We start from the raw sequence: 18,213 nt of genomic DNA, 5'->3' as shown, positions 1-18,213 counted from the left end.
CCCTTGTTGGGAGCTAGGAGCACAATGGGTCACAACCATGTCTAAAGAGTTGATGTCTCATACCACAAGCCCACATTGTCCCATTGAATGGACACGTCAGCCTATAGGCCAAGAGTCCAAGACACAATTATACGCATGAATGGGCCTTGAGTCCTATAAGTAAGACTTGGCTGCACTATCATAAAGTGCCACTAGTGCATTTGGATGACGTTGTTTATGAGCACTGTGACCAGTACTGCTTGCACCCATCCAGATCATAGAAATGGGAAACGCCTCGAAACGCCCCTTGGGAGGAGCTGAAATGCTGAAACATAGAGAGTTGGGTTCAAAATGTGTTTCCCTGGCTCAAACATTTCCCCTCCAGGGAAATTTCAAATGACTGCCACGTGGCGTTTCACCTTAGGAAACATTTCGGGCTGACACGTTTCCCCACATAGCCGAAACGTTTTTGGTTAATCAGCTTGTTTTTCAAAATATGATAGTGATTGTTATTTATGTCTTGTTACAAATGTTTCATCCAAATGTTTTCTTTTAATGTCTCGCTTTTGAATGTCCTAACAATTTCTTTTAATGTCTTGCTTTTGTTTGTTTTAATCGTGTTGTCCAAACATTTTTAATAATAAATGTTTTAATTAAGTTTCTTTTTAAACTATGTTTTGTTTTAATCGTGACGCCCAATTTCCAAACGTTTTTTATAGTAAATGTTTTAATGTTTGGTATTTAATCTTGAAAGTTATTAATAATAAAGTTAAAATGTTTAATAGTCAACGTTTTTATGTTTTGTTTGAAACGGGGCTGTGTGGCACGACCCAGCTCTAGATGTATTCAAAGATATTTTGATTAGTTTATTTCTTTCAGGAATCCGGATTCTGTAGTGATAGTTATACACCAGAGTCCAAGGCCCAGGCTTTGTAACAGAATCCAGATCCTCTCTCTCTCTCTCTCACACACACACACACACACCTTGCCTCCCCCTCTATACCACAGCCTAGACTCCACTTGTCAACAAATTTCTGTTATTAGCATCTCTCTCTCTCTCTCTCTCTCTCTCTCTCTCTCTCTCTCTCTCGTAAAAGGTAATCATATTAATTACGAAAAAAAGGTACAAGTTTACAACAAGATACACGATGGCTCTAAGCCAACATGTGTAAACTGTCAGTACAAAACCAGGAAAGAGTTACAAAAATCATGGCAAAGACGCAAAGGAAATTGCCATATGCCAGGGAAGTAAGTCTTCCCGAGGGAGCAAGTCAGAGTGCCGAATGAGATCTATCTGCCAAAGCAAGAGGCCTTTAAGCCTGGCAATGTGACCCGGAACATTAGAGGCCAAATCAAAAAGAAAGGCATTCCGAGTGGTCCAATTGTGCCAGCATCCCCAGTATCTAAGAAAGTGGAACAAGATCTTTATATGCAATTGAGCCGGTGTGGGGTATTTTGGGCATACAAAAACCCAATCGAAAGGGCTTAGTGAGAAACTAACCACAGCTCGCCAAACCGTTGACAAAAGCGACCAGATCTTCTTTGCGAGAGGGCAAGAAATAAATCGATGACGGGCCGATTCCACAGTAGTGGTGCAGAAGAAACAATTGCCGTTAGAGATTCGATGCTTGGAAAGGGCCGAGGCAAGAGGAAGACCACCAATCATTACCCTCCAAAGAAGACCTTGCATTTGAAAGGTGTCTTGTTCAACCAGCCCTCCATCAGAGTTGCCTTCCACCATGATTGAGATTTCCGCAACCCCCATACAGTATTAGCTTTAGTAACCAGCTATTGATGATCTTTAATCAGAAGATGGTACACTTGGTTAGCTGAGGCCTTTTTCAAATTCAACCGACCTGCAAAAACCCAATCGAAAGGGCTTAGTGAGAAACCAACCACAGCTCGCCAAACCGCTGACAAAAGCGACCAGATCTTCTTTGCGAGAGGGCAAGAAATAAATCGATGACGGGCCGATTCCACAGTAGTGGTGCAGAAGAAACAATTGCCGTTAGAGATTCAACGCTTGGAAAGGGCCGAGGCAAGAGGAAGACCACCAATCATTACCCTCCAAAGAAAGACCTTGCATTTGAAAGGTGTCTTGTTCAACCAGCCCTCCATCACAGTTGCCTTCCACCATGACTGAGATTTCCGCAACCCCCATACAATATTAGCTTTAGCAACCAGCCATTGATGATCTTTAATCAGAAGATGGTACACCTGGTTAGCTGAGGCATTTTCCGAATTCAACCGACCTGCAAGGACCCAGTCCTACCAAGGACGATCCACAGCAAGGGCAGGAAAGGGTTGCGTGCTCTGGAGCACTAACAAAAATTGTTCCCACAAATCACAGTATCCACGAGGAATTTTGAAAAGCCTCCTGGCCGTACAAAACGATATGAAGACATTACGATTGGCAAGGGCGGCATCTGCAACTGTAGTCAAACCCAAACGGGCCATACAGTTTAATTTTGGTCTGAGCTCATGTTTGCCGTCCCATGAAAGTAATCTCGAGGCTGCTAACAATTCCAGTTGAAAAGAGTTAGTATGTAAGCGTTCCTCTGCTGGATGCCAACGCGCCTTCTAGAGAACCAATTGCCAAGAGCCAACCAAATGAACAAGCAGGGATGAGGAAGGACTCGAAAACCGAGAGTCTGCATTAAGAACATGCCACCAGGAGCTTCAAATTTGTGTATTACCATGCAGAAGCCCGCAGTCCTCAAAAAAATAACGGGCTATAACGGCCCACGGGTGATGCTCCACACACATGGCACGAAAAGGAGACCAACGAAGTGCCAGCATATGAGTTTCGGCATCCAAAATAGCCCCACCGCCCAAGCGTTTGGGGGTACATGTATGTGACTACGAAATCCACGAAATACCTGCATGCAGTGAATCCTTCTTTCATAACATGAAACGAATGGACCGAGTGAGAGCATTCAAAGTAGTAGGAGTCCAAGGCAGCAATGGTAAGAAACATGTGAGCATGGGCAGCATAATTGTCTAAGCCACTTTGAGGCGAACATGGAAGGGCCAAGCTTGCTACTTCCAATATAGAAACTTAGCTGCTAGTTTCTGTGAAATCCACTATAGTAGTTGTTTTGGCCGAACATCAACACCCAACGGGTACCCAAGATGCTTGACAATGGAACCACGGAGAACCACCTGTCCCTGCCAGCCCAATGACTGTAAATCGGACTCTGTGCAACTGAGAATGGCTGATTTGAAAGCATTGATACGAAGACCAGAAGCATGGCCAAAGAGCGTCCAAACATCTAATGCCTTGCGAATATTGTCCTTGTATGCACGCAAAATCATAAAGTTGTCATCAGCCAAAGATTGACTAATGAAGTGCTGACCAAAAGGAAGAGACAATCCGGTCAACTGAGTAAAAGCTGCCATGGAAGATAACATTGAAAGAACCGGATGAGTCGCCAGGGCAAAGAAGAGAGGACTCAAAGGGCAACCCTATCTCACAGAGCGTGCAAGGACAAAGGGCTCTGTAACACCACCATTTAGCATTACTTGCGAAGAAGCCGCACCACTAATGGTGTAGATCAAGCGGGACATCCGAGTACCAAAGCCCATAGTAGACATAAGTTCTGCAATGAAAGACCAGTCTAAATAGTCAAAAGCCTTTTCCAGATCCAATTGAATCAAGACCACTTCCTGACTAGAGTGCCTTGCATAGTCAATAGCCATCTGCACATTTAAGATATTATGCAGAATATTGCGACCCTTAATGAAACCATATTGAAGAGGATGCACAATGGCCGGAAGATGCTTGTGGAGCCAATTCGCCAGCACTTTGAAAAAGATTTTATACATCGAACCCATCAAAGAAATTGGTCTCCAATGTTGCAACATCGACGGCGAAGAAACCTTTGGAAGCAGTTTGATAAGACCTTCTTTCCAAGAGGAAGGCATGGACCGTGTTTCCCAAACCTGCTGAAACATAGCCGTCAATGGCTTCACCAGTTGGGTAGCAGAACTCTCAAAGAATTCATTGGTGAGACCATCCCAACCAGGACTTTTATCCTTAGGTAGGCGTAACAAAACCTCCATAACCTCCTCCTCATAAATATCTGTCTCCAAAGCAGTTTGCATATCAAGTGGAACTTGATGTTGGACCAGATCATAGAAGACTGAACGTGCATGCGTAACCTGGTCAGAAGGTGACTGAGAAGAACCAAGAAGATCTAGAAAATAATTCCGGCACATATTGACAATAGTTTGAGGGTCAGTGACCATTTGACCTTCTGAATTCTGGAGTCTAGTCATATTTTCTCGAGCAGGAGAGGCATGCAGAGCGCGAAAGAACTTATGAGTTTGACAAGCACTATCTTGCAAATTCTCAGTCAAATTTTGCAATTTGGCCTGCTGATAAGATTTCAACTGAAACTCTTTGATAAGATCAGCCAAACGCATCGGCAGTGACAGCAAAAACTCATCATCTGGAGTGTCCACCAGCAAAGAACGAACCAAAGCCAGTAAGTCCTCCGCTGCGTGTCGGCGCCGCTGACAAAGAGAGGCATGGTGAATCCCATACTGCCGAGCAACCCGCTACACATTTGAGAGCAATCGTTCAAAGGAAGCAGTGCCCTCAGTGGCGAAGTCCAATAAAAATCTATCCACCAATTGCTGCATATAGCCCCGAAAGATTGAGTGCTTCAAATGCGACGAGTTGAAATGTAAAGGGAGTCTATCCAGCAATTGCTTAAAAGGTGCAATGGATTGTGCAAGCATCTCAAGCTGGAGAGGGAAATGGTCCGACAAGGCATATTGCTGCAAGACTGCCATTTCCAGCATCCCAAGAAGAAAATCATCATCCTGCATAATGTAAATTCGGTCCAACCGCGACCACGTAGTTGCATACTGCGCCGAATGGAAAGTAAACCCTGTAGAAGAAGGGTGTAGCCAAGACCATAGATCTTGCTTAAGTACGGCAAGCGCAAGCGCATTCCACACCCGACTTTCCGGCGCGTCCATCACCGAATATTCTAAAGTGGACTGTGAAGAATCAACACACATATTAAAATCCCCCATCAAAAAACCCCGTCTGCCAAGTGACAAGGAGGTCTTCAAAAAATGCCAAAGATCCCAGCAGGATAAAGGGTCATTCGGAGTATAGAGGCCCAGCAACCATAAGATCTCTCCTTCAAATAAAACTTCAACTACCACAAAGCGGCCATGTACATTTTTAATAAGAACAGGCTGATATTTCTCATGTACAATCATAAGCACACCAAAATAATGCCCTGCGTGTGTCCCTGCATAAAACAAGCGAAACCCATGGCAATCCACAACTTTTCTTGCTTCACCATGACTCGTGCTCAACCGCACACAAGACATCCCACTGATTCTCATGCAATACGGTCCACATGGCATGTTGCTTATGGTGAGAACAAATGCCGCGCACATTCCACATGGCTATCTTCATGTGCATTTAAAAAGAAAATCACGAGCGAGGCACCGCTTGCCTCGATTTAACCTTTTCTGCTAGAATGTCAAGGATACCCTCATCCAAAAAATCAGCTAACACGGCAAAAGAGTTCTGACGGCCAGCTTTGGAGGTAGACGGAATATCCACTGTCTTGGGGATGGAACGGGGATAACAACGACGCATGGTGTAATCACATTCCCTCTAGTATCAAATCCAACTTAGCAGGTGGGCCCTTGGGACCGTCTGTATATGCTTTCCTAGTAGATTGATTACGAGGAGCACAAGAAACCATAATACGCACAGCGTACTCTGAGGATAACATTTCTTTCCTACGCATATAGGTGCGCATGGAATCTTGTGAAACATTAGGCCCAATATCCGCCAAGCCAGTATCAAACTTTTTACCTTTCTTTGGACGTGCCTCTACCCAATCATTGCCATAGGAATCCAATCCCGAAATAGGTTGTTTACCTTTATCCAAAACTTTAGGTGGCTGGGTTGCATCCTGTGATGGAGCATCAAGCACCATATCTTCCATAGGTAGCACAACATGCTCCTCATCTGAAGATGGTTGCTTCTCGGGGCATTCGGCCATAAAATGCCCCAATTTTCCACACGAAAAGCAGTGACCTGCAAAGTTGCCCCATTTCAAACGAAAGTGCAAAGGATGCATGCCAGAGCAATTAATCCAAAGCCATGCAGGCCTTTTCCTAGCAGTGTCCCATAACATACACAAACGATTACAATTCATGACCCTTAGGCTCGGGGGGACCAGAACAGTTTCTACAACGGCCATGGCATCCTTTAACAAAGGCCAATAGATAGCTGGGCAATTTTCCACTTCAACCCACACTGGGCATTCACGTTGAAGCAGGCGCTGAAAGTCTGCCATAGGGCGCCATGGCACAACATGGACCAAACGGCGATCAAAGAACAATGGCAATTTAGAGAGGAGATCAGCCCGATGCTTCTCCGATTTCAGCAGCATCTCATAGAAGCCTCGGGGCCCAACAAAAATCTCCTCAACACACTCCCCTTGTAGTAAATGGTGCAGCCACTGGCGAATATGGGAAAGCACCGGGATCCTGCCAGTGAAGAAGAGTATAACAGCACGGTCATAAAACACCGAAAAAGAGCGCAAGACATTTTTTGGGTCCTCCGTGGCTTCCAGAACATCTTCAGATCCAGAGTCCGAAAAAGCTTCATGATTATGTTGGACATAATCGCCCAGCAGAGTGTTGGCAAACTCCAGCAAATGCTCCCAGTCAATATCCTGTGAATCCACAGAATCAGAGGCAACCTGCGCATAAGAGCGGTCCTGATGACCCATTGTCTCTTCTAAAGCACGCTTGGAGCATTTGCCCGCAAGCTGAAAGTCAAGACCAGGAGGCATCTCCTCTGTGCAAGGAACCATATCCTCTGGTTCCTCTGCATCAGAATCCGGACCAAGGGCTGCCACCGTTTGGTCGAGAAAAGCCATATCCAGACCAGCCATACTTCTCTCCTCTCTCTCTCTCTCTCTCTCTCTCTCTCTCTCTCTCTCTCTCTCTCTCTCTCTCTCTCTCTCTCTCTCTCTGTGTGTGTGTGTGTGTGTGTGTGTGTGTGTGTGTGTGTGTGTGTGTGTGTGTGTGTGTGTCCAGATCCGTGGACACGCGAGTCAAGACGCTGCCTCTCTGACCACTGTCGGACTTAGGGTTTACAGCCACTGGGCGTCTCACTCACTCTCTCTCTCTCTCTTTTTCACCAAACAGCCGACAAAAGTAACCAGACTTTCTTTGCGACGGGGCAAGAAATAAATCGGTGGCGAGCGGATTCCATAGTAGTGGTGCAAAAGAAACAGGTGCCATTGGAGATTCGTCGCTTGGAAAGAGCCGAAGCAAGCGGAAGACCCCCAATCATCACTCTCCAAAGAAAGATTTTATATTTAAAGGGTGTCTTGTTCAACCAGCCCTGCATCACAGTTGCCCTCCACCAAGACCGGGATTTACGCAATCCCCATAAAGCATTTGCTTTAGTAACTAGCCATTGATGATCTTTAATCAGGAGATGATACACTTGGTTTGCAGAAGCTTTGCTCAAATTCAGCCGGCCTTGTAGGTCCCAATCCTGCCAGGGATGATCCGAAGCAAGAGCAGTGTCTGCTCTGGAGTACCGTCAAAAGCTGTTTCCATAAAGGCCTATATCCACGAGGGATCCTGAAAAGCCTCCTAGTTGTACGAAACGATATAAGCATATTGCGACTGGCAAGGGTGGCATTCGCAACCGAAGACAAGCCCAAACGTGCCATCCGGTTGAATTGTGGTCTAAGCTCATGTTTACCTTCCCACAAAAGTAAACGCGAGACTGCCAGTAATTCCAATTGAAAAGAGTTAGTTGCCAAGCGATCCTCCATTGGATGCCACTAAGCCTTTTGAAGGATGTGTTTCCAGGAACACACCAAATGAGTAAGCAACGATGAAGAAGAACTGGAGAACCGCGAATCAGCATTAAGAACATGCCACCAAGAACTCCGGATTTGGGTATTGCCATGCAGAAGCCCATGGCTCTCAAGGAAATAACGGGCTATAGCGACCCACGGATGATGATCCGAGCACATGGCGCGGAAAAGAGACCAACGAAGTGCCTACATGTGAGTTTGGGCATCTAAAATAGCTCCGCCACCCATGCGTTTGGGGGTGCACGCATGCGACCACGAGATCCAGGAAATATCTGCATGCAATGAGTCCTTCTTCCATAGCATGAAGCGAATAGACTGGGTAAGAGCATTCAGAGTCGTAGTAGTCCAGGGCAACAGCGGCAAGAAATATGTGAGCATCGGCAACATAATTGTCTGGGCTACTTTGAGGCGAACATGGAAGGGCCAGGCCTGAGACTTCCAATACATAAACTTAGCCACCATTTTCTGAGAGATCCACTGCAGAAGCTGCTTTGGGGGAACATCAACACCCAAAGGGTATCCAAGATGCCTGACAATGGAGCCACGAGGAACAACCAGACCCTGCCAGTCCAAGGACTGCAAATCCGACTCCGTGCAGCTTAGAATGGCTGATTTGAGCGCATTGATACAAAGGCCTGACGCCTGACCAAAGAGACCCCAAACATCCAATGCTTTTCGAAGGTTATCCTTGTCCGCACGCAAAATCATAAAGGTATCATCCGCCAGGGATTGGCTAATGAAGTGTTGTCCTGTAGGAAGCGACAGTCCGGCCAACTGAGAAGAGGTGGCCATATGTGATAACATGGAAAGAACTGGATGTGTCGCAAGGGCAAAGAATAAAGGGCTCAAAGGGCACCCCTGTCTGACAGAACGGGCAAGGACAAATGGCTCAGTAACACCTCCGTTCAGCATGACTCGCGAAGACGCCGCCGCACTAATGGTGTAGATTAGACGAGACATCCGAGTACCAAAGCCCATAGCAGACATAAGTTCAGCAACGAAAGACCAGTCCAGATAGTCAAACGCCTTTTCCAGGTCCAATTGAATCAGTACTACCTCCTGATTAGAATGCCTGGCATAATCAATGGCCAGTTGGGCATTCAGAACATTGTGTAGAATATTGCGGCCCTTAATGAAACCATACTGGAGAGAGTGCACAAGGGCAGGGAGATGCTTATGGAGCCGATTCGCCATTATTTTGGAAAAGATTTTGTACATTGAACCCATCAAAGAAATTGGGCGCCACTGTGTCAACTTAGATGGCGAAGGAACTTTTGGAAGCAGTTTAATAAGTCCTTGTTTCCATGAGGGAGGCATGATCCCCGTGTCCCACACCTGCTGAAACAAAGCCTGCAATGGTTTCGCCAGTTGGGAAGCGAAAGCTTCAAAGAACTCATTGGTGAGACCATCCCAACCCGGACTTTTATCTTTGGGCAAGTGTAACAAGACGTCCATAACCTCTGCCTCACCAATATCTGACTCCATAGTAGCTTGCATGTCCTGCGGAAGCTGATTGCGGACCAGGTCATAAAAAACCGAATGGGCCTGAGTAATTTGGGCTGAAGGTGGAGAAGCGGAACCGAGAAGGTCACGGAAATAATTCCTGCACATATGCACAATAGTCTGTGGATCCAGGATAAGGTGGTCTTCTGCATCCTCGAGTCTGGTCATATTCTCTCGAGCAGGAGAGGCATGGAGAGCTCGAAAGAACTTGTGGGTCTGACATGCACTATCTTGCAAAGTCTCTGTGAGATGTTGCAATTTGGCCTGCTGATACGATTTTAACTGGAATTCTTTAATAAGATCGGCCACCCGCATGGCCAGTGCAAGCAGAAATGCATCATCCGGAGTGTCCATCAGCAGGGAGCGAACCAAAACCAGCAGGTCCTACGCTGCCTGTCGATGGCGCCGACAAAGAGAGGCATGATAGATCCCATACTGGCGAGCAACCCGTTGCACATTAGAGAGCAATCTTTCAAAGGACGCAGTGCCCTGAGAGGAAAAGTCCAAGAAGAATCTGTCAAGCAATTGCTGCATATAGCCCTGGAAAATTGCATGCTTCAAGTATGAGGAGTTGAAACGCAAAGGGAGTCTCCCCAAAAATTACTTGAAAGGTGCAATAGGTTGTGCAAGCAACTCGAACTGCAGAGGGAAATGGTCCGACAAGGCATATTGCTGCAACACTTTTATTTCGAGCATCTCAGGCAGAAAATCATCATTGTGCATGATATATATACGGTCCAACCGCGACCATGTTGTTGCATACTGGGCCGAATGGAAAGTAAATCCTGTAGAAGATGGGTGTAACCAGGACCAGAGATCTTGCTTAAGAATAGCAAGAGCCAACTCCTGCCACATACGACTTTCCGGTGCATCCATTACCGAGTGCTCCGATGTGGACTGGGAAGAATCAACACACATATTGAAATCCCCCATGAAGAAGCCCCGTCTGCCAAGTGCCAAGGAAGTCTGAAAAGTCTGCCAAAGCTCCCGGCGAGATAACGAATCATTCGGAGCATAGAGGCCAAGTAACCATAAGATTTCTCCTTCGAATAAAATTTCAACCACCAAAAAGCGGCCATGAACATCATTTTTAATAAGAACAGGCTGATATTTGGCATGTACAATCATGAGCACACCCGAATAATGCTTGGCCTGTGTTCCTGCATAGAACAAACGAAAGCCATGGCAATCCACAACTTTTCCGGCGTCACCGTGACTCTTGTGCTCAACAGCGCACAGGGCATACCACTGATTCTCATACAATGCAGACCACATGGCATGTTGCTTGTGTCGAGAACAAATTCCTCGCACATTCCACGTGGCTATTTTCATGTGTATGCAAAACACAATCAGGTACGAGGCACAGCTTGCCTCGATTTGACTTTGTCGGCGAGAATGTCCAGGACTCCCTCATCCAAGAAATCCGCCAACACCGCAAAAGAGTTCCTTTTTCATAAATCTCTCTCTCTCTTTTTTTTTTTTCCGTAAAAATCTCTCTCTCTCTCTCTCTCTCTCTCTCTCTCTGTGCAGGTCCCACAGACCTGCCAAACCAGGAAACCGCCAGGCTGCAGGAACAGGACTGCAACGGGGCGCCTGTGCTGAACCGGACGGGCACGAGCAGGTGAACCCCTGACCAAGGGTGCGTGTGAAAGCGGTGGGCGGCCGCAGCGCTGCTCAGCCGGCGATTATCTGAAGGCACAGATCCAGGCGACTGTCAGGCAAGCAACGGCACGTACCCGTCAGTAGGTGCAGTAGGCGGAAGGTCCAGGCGACGGCGGGACACGGACGTCAGGGCTGACAACCTCCACGCAGGTCTGGGGGAAGATCGCCTGCAGCGCACAGGGGGTTCGTCATCAGGTCACAGGGGAAGCAGATCCGTCATCGCGTCGTCTCGACGAGCTCTCTTCTCTCTCTCTCTCTCTCTCTCTCTCTCTCTCTCTACCACAGAATGCAGCCACTTCCTAACAAACTTCAGTTATGAGCATCTCTCTCTCTCTCTCTCTCTCTCTCTCTCTCTCTCTCTCTCTCTCTATCTACCACACCATAGACTAACAATCCACTTCCCAACAAACTCCAATTATGAGCTGAACAGTGAAAACAGACCTAGGACTGCCAAACTTCAACTATGAGCTAAGAGCTTAAAACAGACCTACAACTACCACTAGCAACTCTCTCTCTCTCTCTCTCTCTCTCTCTCTTTCTACAACTGTCCACCTGCAGACCTCTCATTCTCTTTCTGTCTAATATATTTCAATCATAGAAAGAAAGTAATTATTATACCACACAGTCAATAATCAAATCTGTCATAAAGTTTTAAAAATAATGGAGTAAACGGTAACAATCAGGTCTAGAAACGTTATAAATATGCACTTCAGCTTTGCCCCATGCCATCCAAGGCTAGAGTATCCAAATCAACCATCAAGCTAAGCATCCAGACCTCTCTCTCTCTCTCTCTCTCTCTCTCTCTCTCTCTCTCATCCCAAAGCTTTCTCTTCCTCTCTAAATATGAATCCTGAAGCTGCTGAAGCCTTTCTCAATGAGACTAGCACGGAGAAGGAGAGAACCCAAGCCGAATATTGGTGGGATCAAGTGAAGATCTTACGCAAGTACAATAGTAAGATGTTGCTGAAGCCTTTCTCAATGAGACTAGCATGGAGAAGGAGAGAACCCAAGCCGAATATTGGTGGGATCAAGTGAAGATCTTATGCAAGTACAATAGTAAGAAATGTGATGTTAGGTGGTGGATGTGCCATTACTGTGGCATTGAAAAAGGTGGATCAGTAGAAAGGGTGAAATCCCATCTACTTGGTCTCAGTGGAACTAGGATCAAGTCTTGTGCCAAGATTTCTATGGAGGAGCATGTTCGAATGGACGAAGAGCACAAACTGTTTCAAGAAACAGGACTCCTCAAAATCCCTTTGCTATTCCAACATCAAGGCAACCCACTAGCGCAACCTCTGAACCTCATGCACGTGGAGGTAGAGGAGGCCAATCTTCTTTATCTAGTGGAGGTGGTTTAAATATACATGATATTGCAACATCTTCTCAACTAACCTCTCAAGGTAAACAAAATACTTTGTTTGCTTCTTGGCATCCCTAGCGTAAGGCACAAGTGGATGTAGCAGTAGCCCGATTTTTTTATTCTTGTGGGATTCCTTTCAATGTTGCATGATCTCCTTTCTTTAAGGAGATGGTCACAGAGATTGCTCAATTTGGGCCCACCTACGCACCATCCACATATGATGCCTTGCAGGAAAAGCTTCTTGAGGATGAGGTCTCGAGCATTAAAGAGACCATACAACCAATAAAGCAAAGGTGGAGCTCATATGGTGTATCATTGTTAGGTGATGGATGGACAAATGTGCGGAGTCATTCTTTGGAGGGAGTGCTTGCAGCTTGTCGCAGCAAAGTACTTTACATTTAAGTCCACAAAGTGTGGTCCACGACAAAAGATAGCTCCTGTCTTATGTGAGCTTTGGAGTGACACTATGGAATATATGGGACATAGAATGTTGTGCAATTTGTATTAGATGGAGAGGCTACCAATAGAGCAACAGGTGGCTTATTGGAGAGCAAGTATCCTACTATCACATGGAGTCCATGCATGGCACATTGTCTCAAAAATTTGTTGAAGGACATTGGTGCTTTGCCATGGGTAAAAATCATTATCACTACAGGTAAGAAAATTGTATCATCACTCTTCACCATTTCTCACTGGCATTATACAAGAAGTTTGCAAAGAAAGAGTTGTTAAAGTATGCAGAGACTTTTTAATGCTTTGTCGTTTGTGCAACATGCGATTGGCATTGAAGCAAACGGTGGCTAGTCCAGAATGGAAGGGTTCGCCTACTCGCATAGGCACAACTGTGCTATACCACCATCATCCAAGAGGATTATTGTCCGGAGGTGAAACATTTACTTTTTTTGTGCTTGCCCGTTGTGAAGTTGTTGCGTCATGTGGATAGTGATGTTCCCTATATTGGGAAGATTTAAGAGGCAACGGATCGGATGATAGAAAACATCCAATTCATTGAGATAGATAATGCTAGATTACAAGAGATTGAAGAACTCGTGCTAAGTAGGTGGAATCAATATTACTTTCCATTACATTGTGCAGCTTATGCATTGGATCCTGAGTTCCAACACAAGGGAAAAGTTATTCAAGCAAATGCAGAGGCGGTGCAAGGTTGGAATTCAACTCTTCAAAAGTTGATTCCTACTCTAGAGGAATGTAGGTTGGTGAAAGATCAACTTGCAAACTTTCGTAATGAGGGAATTTTTGGGTGGCCTAATGCTCAATGTGATAGGTAATCCCATCTACATTTTTAAAATCTTTATGCAGCCATTCTTTGGTATTATAATTTGAATCAATAAGGGATTCTTTTCTCAATGTTGTATTTGTCTTGCTGATTCCATATTGGTGCTGTGACTTGGTGGGAGGACTACGAAGCTGACTCACTTGAGCTTCAAAACTTGGCTATCAAGGAAAAGGAATCATTTAGGGCTTCAAAGAGCAAATGACCTCGTTTTTGTCAATGCAAGCCTACGTCCATTGACAAAAATGAAGTCAGAGTATTCTGGAGATGTGTATATAGGCTTTCATAAAAGTGAGTAGGATTTTGGGTCTGTGCGAGACGCTGGTGATGAGGAGTATGATGGCAAGGATCTGCCTACGGCAACTGAAGACTATGAAATGGATGAGGAAGAGGGAGATGGAGAGCAAGAGGGACTATGAGATGATAATTAGTTATCAATCACTTTCTTTTTGCATTATGCCCTTATTTAGAATTGTTTCTTCTTTGTAGTTAGCATATGAATTATGTTTCAAAATCCTTGTACGCATCAAGAAGCTCCTTTCAGCTTATGCCTTTTGTAGAACTCTTTCAAAACTTGGAAATTAGAAAGCTTTGATTGTGAGTATGAAACTTGTAATCTATATTGTGACTTCCAAGCACCTAGGCTCTAACCTCTCTCTCTTCATGAGTAAGTGTATATTAATGTTGGAATATTTATATTCGCCCTTCAGGCCAACCAAACAAAAAGGATACAAGTCTCACATTTTTACATTAGACCATCAGGTCAGCAATACACCTAAAAGTCTACTAGGACTCTAACACAAAAAATCACTTGAAAAGAACAGCTGGAGTGGAACGAACAATATTCAGCCAAGGAGCTGCAATGTCAGGAAGAACCAGATCAGCTGAGACCATAGAGGAGATCTGCCATAACAGTAAACCACGAATGCGGTCCATATGACCATGGATGCCCGATATCGAATAAAAAATGAAGGCATTCCAAGTGCGCCAAATATGCCAAAGGGTTGTCCATCTAAGGAAATGGAAAAGGCAAGAGTAATCTAAATGCAAAGGAGACAGGGAATTCATCTTTCCCATAACCCACGAACAAACTGATATTCGGTGCTGAGTTGTCATAGACCACACACGGGAAACAAAACTCCAAATTTGTCTAGCAACAGGGCAAGAGACAAAGAGATGAAGCACTGTTTCATCACATGTAGTACAGAACACGCAACGACCAGCAGAGATCTTGCAGGCACGTAACACATCGCCGGTTGGAAGACCCCCAATAAGTAACCTCCACATGAACACTTTACCTTGATACAAAATCTTCGACTTCCAGAGCTAGATGAATCTTTTCTACCACTTCTTTTTGCTATCCCATATATGCCATACTTTATTAGCCTTTTCCGTGACATAACCTCTCTCTCTCTCTCTTCTCTCTCTCTCTCTCTCTCTCTCTCTCTCTCTCTCTCTCAACAATGACATGGCGTTTCTGTTTCCATGTCCGTTTCCCTCAACTATGATCCAGATGTCCAAGGATGCAACACCTTTCGGATTATGTTCGCCCCTTCATTCTTCTTTGCATTCATTCCTCTTGTGCATGCATGCACACATACACGCAATGTGTGTGTGTGTGTGTGTGTGTGTGTGTGTGTGTGTGTGTGAATAAAAGTATTATTTTGTTAGCAAGGGAAGGTCTCTTTTTGCAGAGGAGAAAGCATTACTAGCATTACACGACCACTAAGCTGTTTTAATAAGTTTTACCATTTGAGCTGCCTAGGGCCGTTGTAGTTGATCTAGGAGGGGGCATTTTCATTAAGGACACGACAAACAAAATAAGATTAATAAGAAGGCGATTTCGCTTTCAACCTTCATGTGATCACTCACTGAATTTTTATTGGCCTCACATCTAGGCGACTCTCTCTTCCTTGTCCCTAAAGCAGCCCCTTGTGACTCATCGCCTTGTTTGTTTTGAAGGTGGCTAAAAACTCTCAGGCTTGGTATGTAGATATGTACTTTATAATTTATTCTAAACACCTTAGAGTTCTTGGCACTTATGGGTTATTTCAGTAATCAAAAGAAGGCAAATGGACAATGATTATAAATCTTTCCTTTGCCCGCTTTTGGTTGGTAGTCCTTGTTTTCTCCAAGCCCATTCTGCTCGTTTTTCTTTGGGAGAGTTGTCCTTGGTGGTGTCGCCAGGTGCCATATCCAGTGGGGCATGTCAGTGTGTGTGTTGGGGGGGGGGGGGGTGGGTGCGGAGGGGGTGTGGTGTGGTTGGTTCCTGTTTGCACAGATGGATAGCAGTTGCAGGAAAGCATAATAGGAACACTTTTCTAATAGAAGTATTGATGTCTGAGATGTACTTTGGACAGCAGGTGATGGCATCCCACTGACAGAAATACAGACATATAGAAAAGATACCAATGCTTTTGCAATTCATTCAGACGTACAAGTGGACCTTGGTATGGGTGCCACTTTGGTGCTAACCGGGGATATAAGTCTCTTCCCTTCTATGCAAGGATGTGCTGTCAAGCTCACAATGAGTATAGAGCTGAAGGGTGCACCTCTCCTAAGTAGGTGGTCTTCTCAAAGATCTTCAAATCAATTTATGTTTCATGATTTTGAGTTTGTGCTTGCTTGGTGTACAGCAAAGTCTTGAGCACTTCTGTTTGCATGTATCTGCCAGGGTCTTTTGAACAAAATGTGGATGAGCAAGTGAGGTCTGGTATTAAGAAATGGATGAGCATTGCCAGGAAATTTTGCAGAGCAAAAAAGAATGCATTTTCTGAGGAAGGAACTGAAGAAGAATTTTATGACACAGGTGAGGTTGGTCTGGATGTTGAGTCTTCAACAGAAGAAGAGATGGGAGGAAGTCCAGCCACTGATGCTATATCACATGGCCCAAGCTTGAGCCGTCCTAGCAGTGTACCCCAATTGCAGCATTGGCTGGGGGAGCAAATAAGGAGAAACTTCTGTATCTCCTTATGTAATCATGCTAAATTATCAAAGCTTGAGGCAGAAATTCTTCAGGTACGGTCCTATCTAGGTGGTTCCCAGTGGTTTATTCTGAGGGCTTGGACCTTCTACGGGCTAGGGGTCGTCACCGGTTTGGCCATAGGTGTTTTGTATTCTCGGGATCGGACCAAAAAGTAGCAGTACTTATTGCCACATGCATGATTCTGGCTTCTGTGTATTATGCGGCAACATGATTTCAATTTCTTATGTAATGTACAACACCTCTGCAGGGAGTTTTAGAAGTGGATGGTTTTGGCTCTGTATATCATATTGTGCATAGAACACATGATTTGAAATTGTCGTGTACAACATTCGTGCACATATTTGTACTCCCATTGAATTGTTGCTCATATTCATTAGTCACCGATATGGTGAGAAATTGTACGTACGAGTTCATGGTTAACATGACCGCATCAAAGCTCTGTGGGTTTCACCTTCTTTGTGTTCAGTGTTTACTAGTAAGTCTTACTTTTTGTTCTACTGCTTCCGAGGGTGAAGGAAATGTCTCAGGTTATCAACTAAAAACAACCTACGTGCTAGAAGGAAAGGATAATGCCTTTTGGCCATCTTCCAAATTGGACAACATCCCATTTCTTGTGTAGTGTATGAAGGATAATGACAAGATTGAAATCAAAAGCATGGGTTCCCTTGTGAAATTAGCCAATGCACATTCAAAGTAGAAAAACGTTTCATTGAAGAAATCAACATTTCAATGAAATTACCCTTCACATCTTGGAGCAAAACATGACGAGACCATAGATCCCCTAAGATTCTGCCATTCAAAAACAAGAAATGCCCTATCAACTTTTCTAGTGTTAAAGGCTTGTTACATTGAAATTGTGCTCAAGTGGGCATACCATTCCATTCGATGAAAAACTTCGAACCTCAACATTGCCACCTCTAAACACTAGAAGGGTCCCAAACCCATCGTGAATTTATTAGTCTAATTGTCACGAGCAAAAGGGAATGTAGCACGGTAGCTTCACCAAAATACGCCTTGAAACATGAAACAACACTTTCAACTTTGAACTTTGTTTGAAAAAAGTGTTGTATATAGCAAAAAGTAGGATTTCAAAACATTGCTTAGGGGCTATTTCATTGTGGCCTAGATTGTGTAAGTTTATTGCTCTTTAAACACACACCAAAACATTTGCAATTCGGGGTGATCTTAGTAACACTTCATTTGGGCAACACGAAGGGATGCGGTGATCTCAATAACACCTTTAGTTGGGGTATACAAAGGGGCACTTCATATGTGTCTTTTTAGTATGTGCTGAATACCATAGGGGTTTTCATGTTGTCTAGCTAATGGAAGCACATTATTATTGAATTATAGCACGTCTTTGTGGATGAGATGTGATATTCCTCTAGTGAATGAAGTTATTGCATTTGATATTTCTCAATGTCAAGTACTATATGATACACATTTTTTATATAGCAACGTATAGAAGGTGGGTGCATCTAAAACAAGCCTTTGAGTTCTAAAACTTAGTATCGGCTCTTTGATTTACAAAGATCAAAATCCTCCATCTATG

At 44.6% G+C, this 18,213-nt stretch overlaps 1 protein-coding gene across 7 annotated transcripts in view; it reads left to right on the top strand.

Annotated features, from left to right (window-relative positions):
* LOC148012188 (uncharacterized) overlaps positions 1-17,128 on the top strand; it is an 82,067-nt gene extending 64,939 nt beyond the window's left edge. For 5 of the 7 annotated variants that reach the window (XM_087668884.1, XM_087668883.1, XM_087668882.1 and 2 more), the window contains 2 exons: positions 16,036-16,236; positions 16,350-17,126. In XM_087668884.1, coding sequence (XP_087525010.1) covers positions 16,036-16,236; positions 16,350-16,816 — 668 coding nt within the window. In that variant the 3' untranslated portion in view covers positions 16,817-17,126. Of the gene's footprint in view, positions 1-16,035; positions 16,237-16,349 lie in introns of all 7 variants that reach the window. The other 2 variants (XM_087668886.1, XM_087668885.1) reach the window with 2 other exon arrangements.
* The last annotated feature ends 1,085 nt before the right edge of the window (positions 17,129-18,213 follow it).

The sequence above is a fragment of the Lygodium microphyllum genome, chromosome 27 (assembly GCF_053477565.2).
Source record: "Lygodium microphyllum isolate KBCC chromosome 27, Lygodium_microphyllum_v1.1.10, whole genome shotgun sequence".
Classification (NCBI taxonomy): Eukaryota; Viridiplantae; Streptophyta; class Polypodiopsida; order Schizaeales; family Lygodiaceae; genus Lygodium; species Lygodium microphyllum.
The sequence above is the reverse complement of the archived record's forward strand: the minus strand, read 5'-3'. Positions and strand labels throughout refer to the sequence as shown.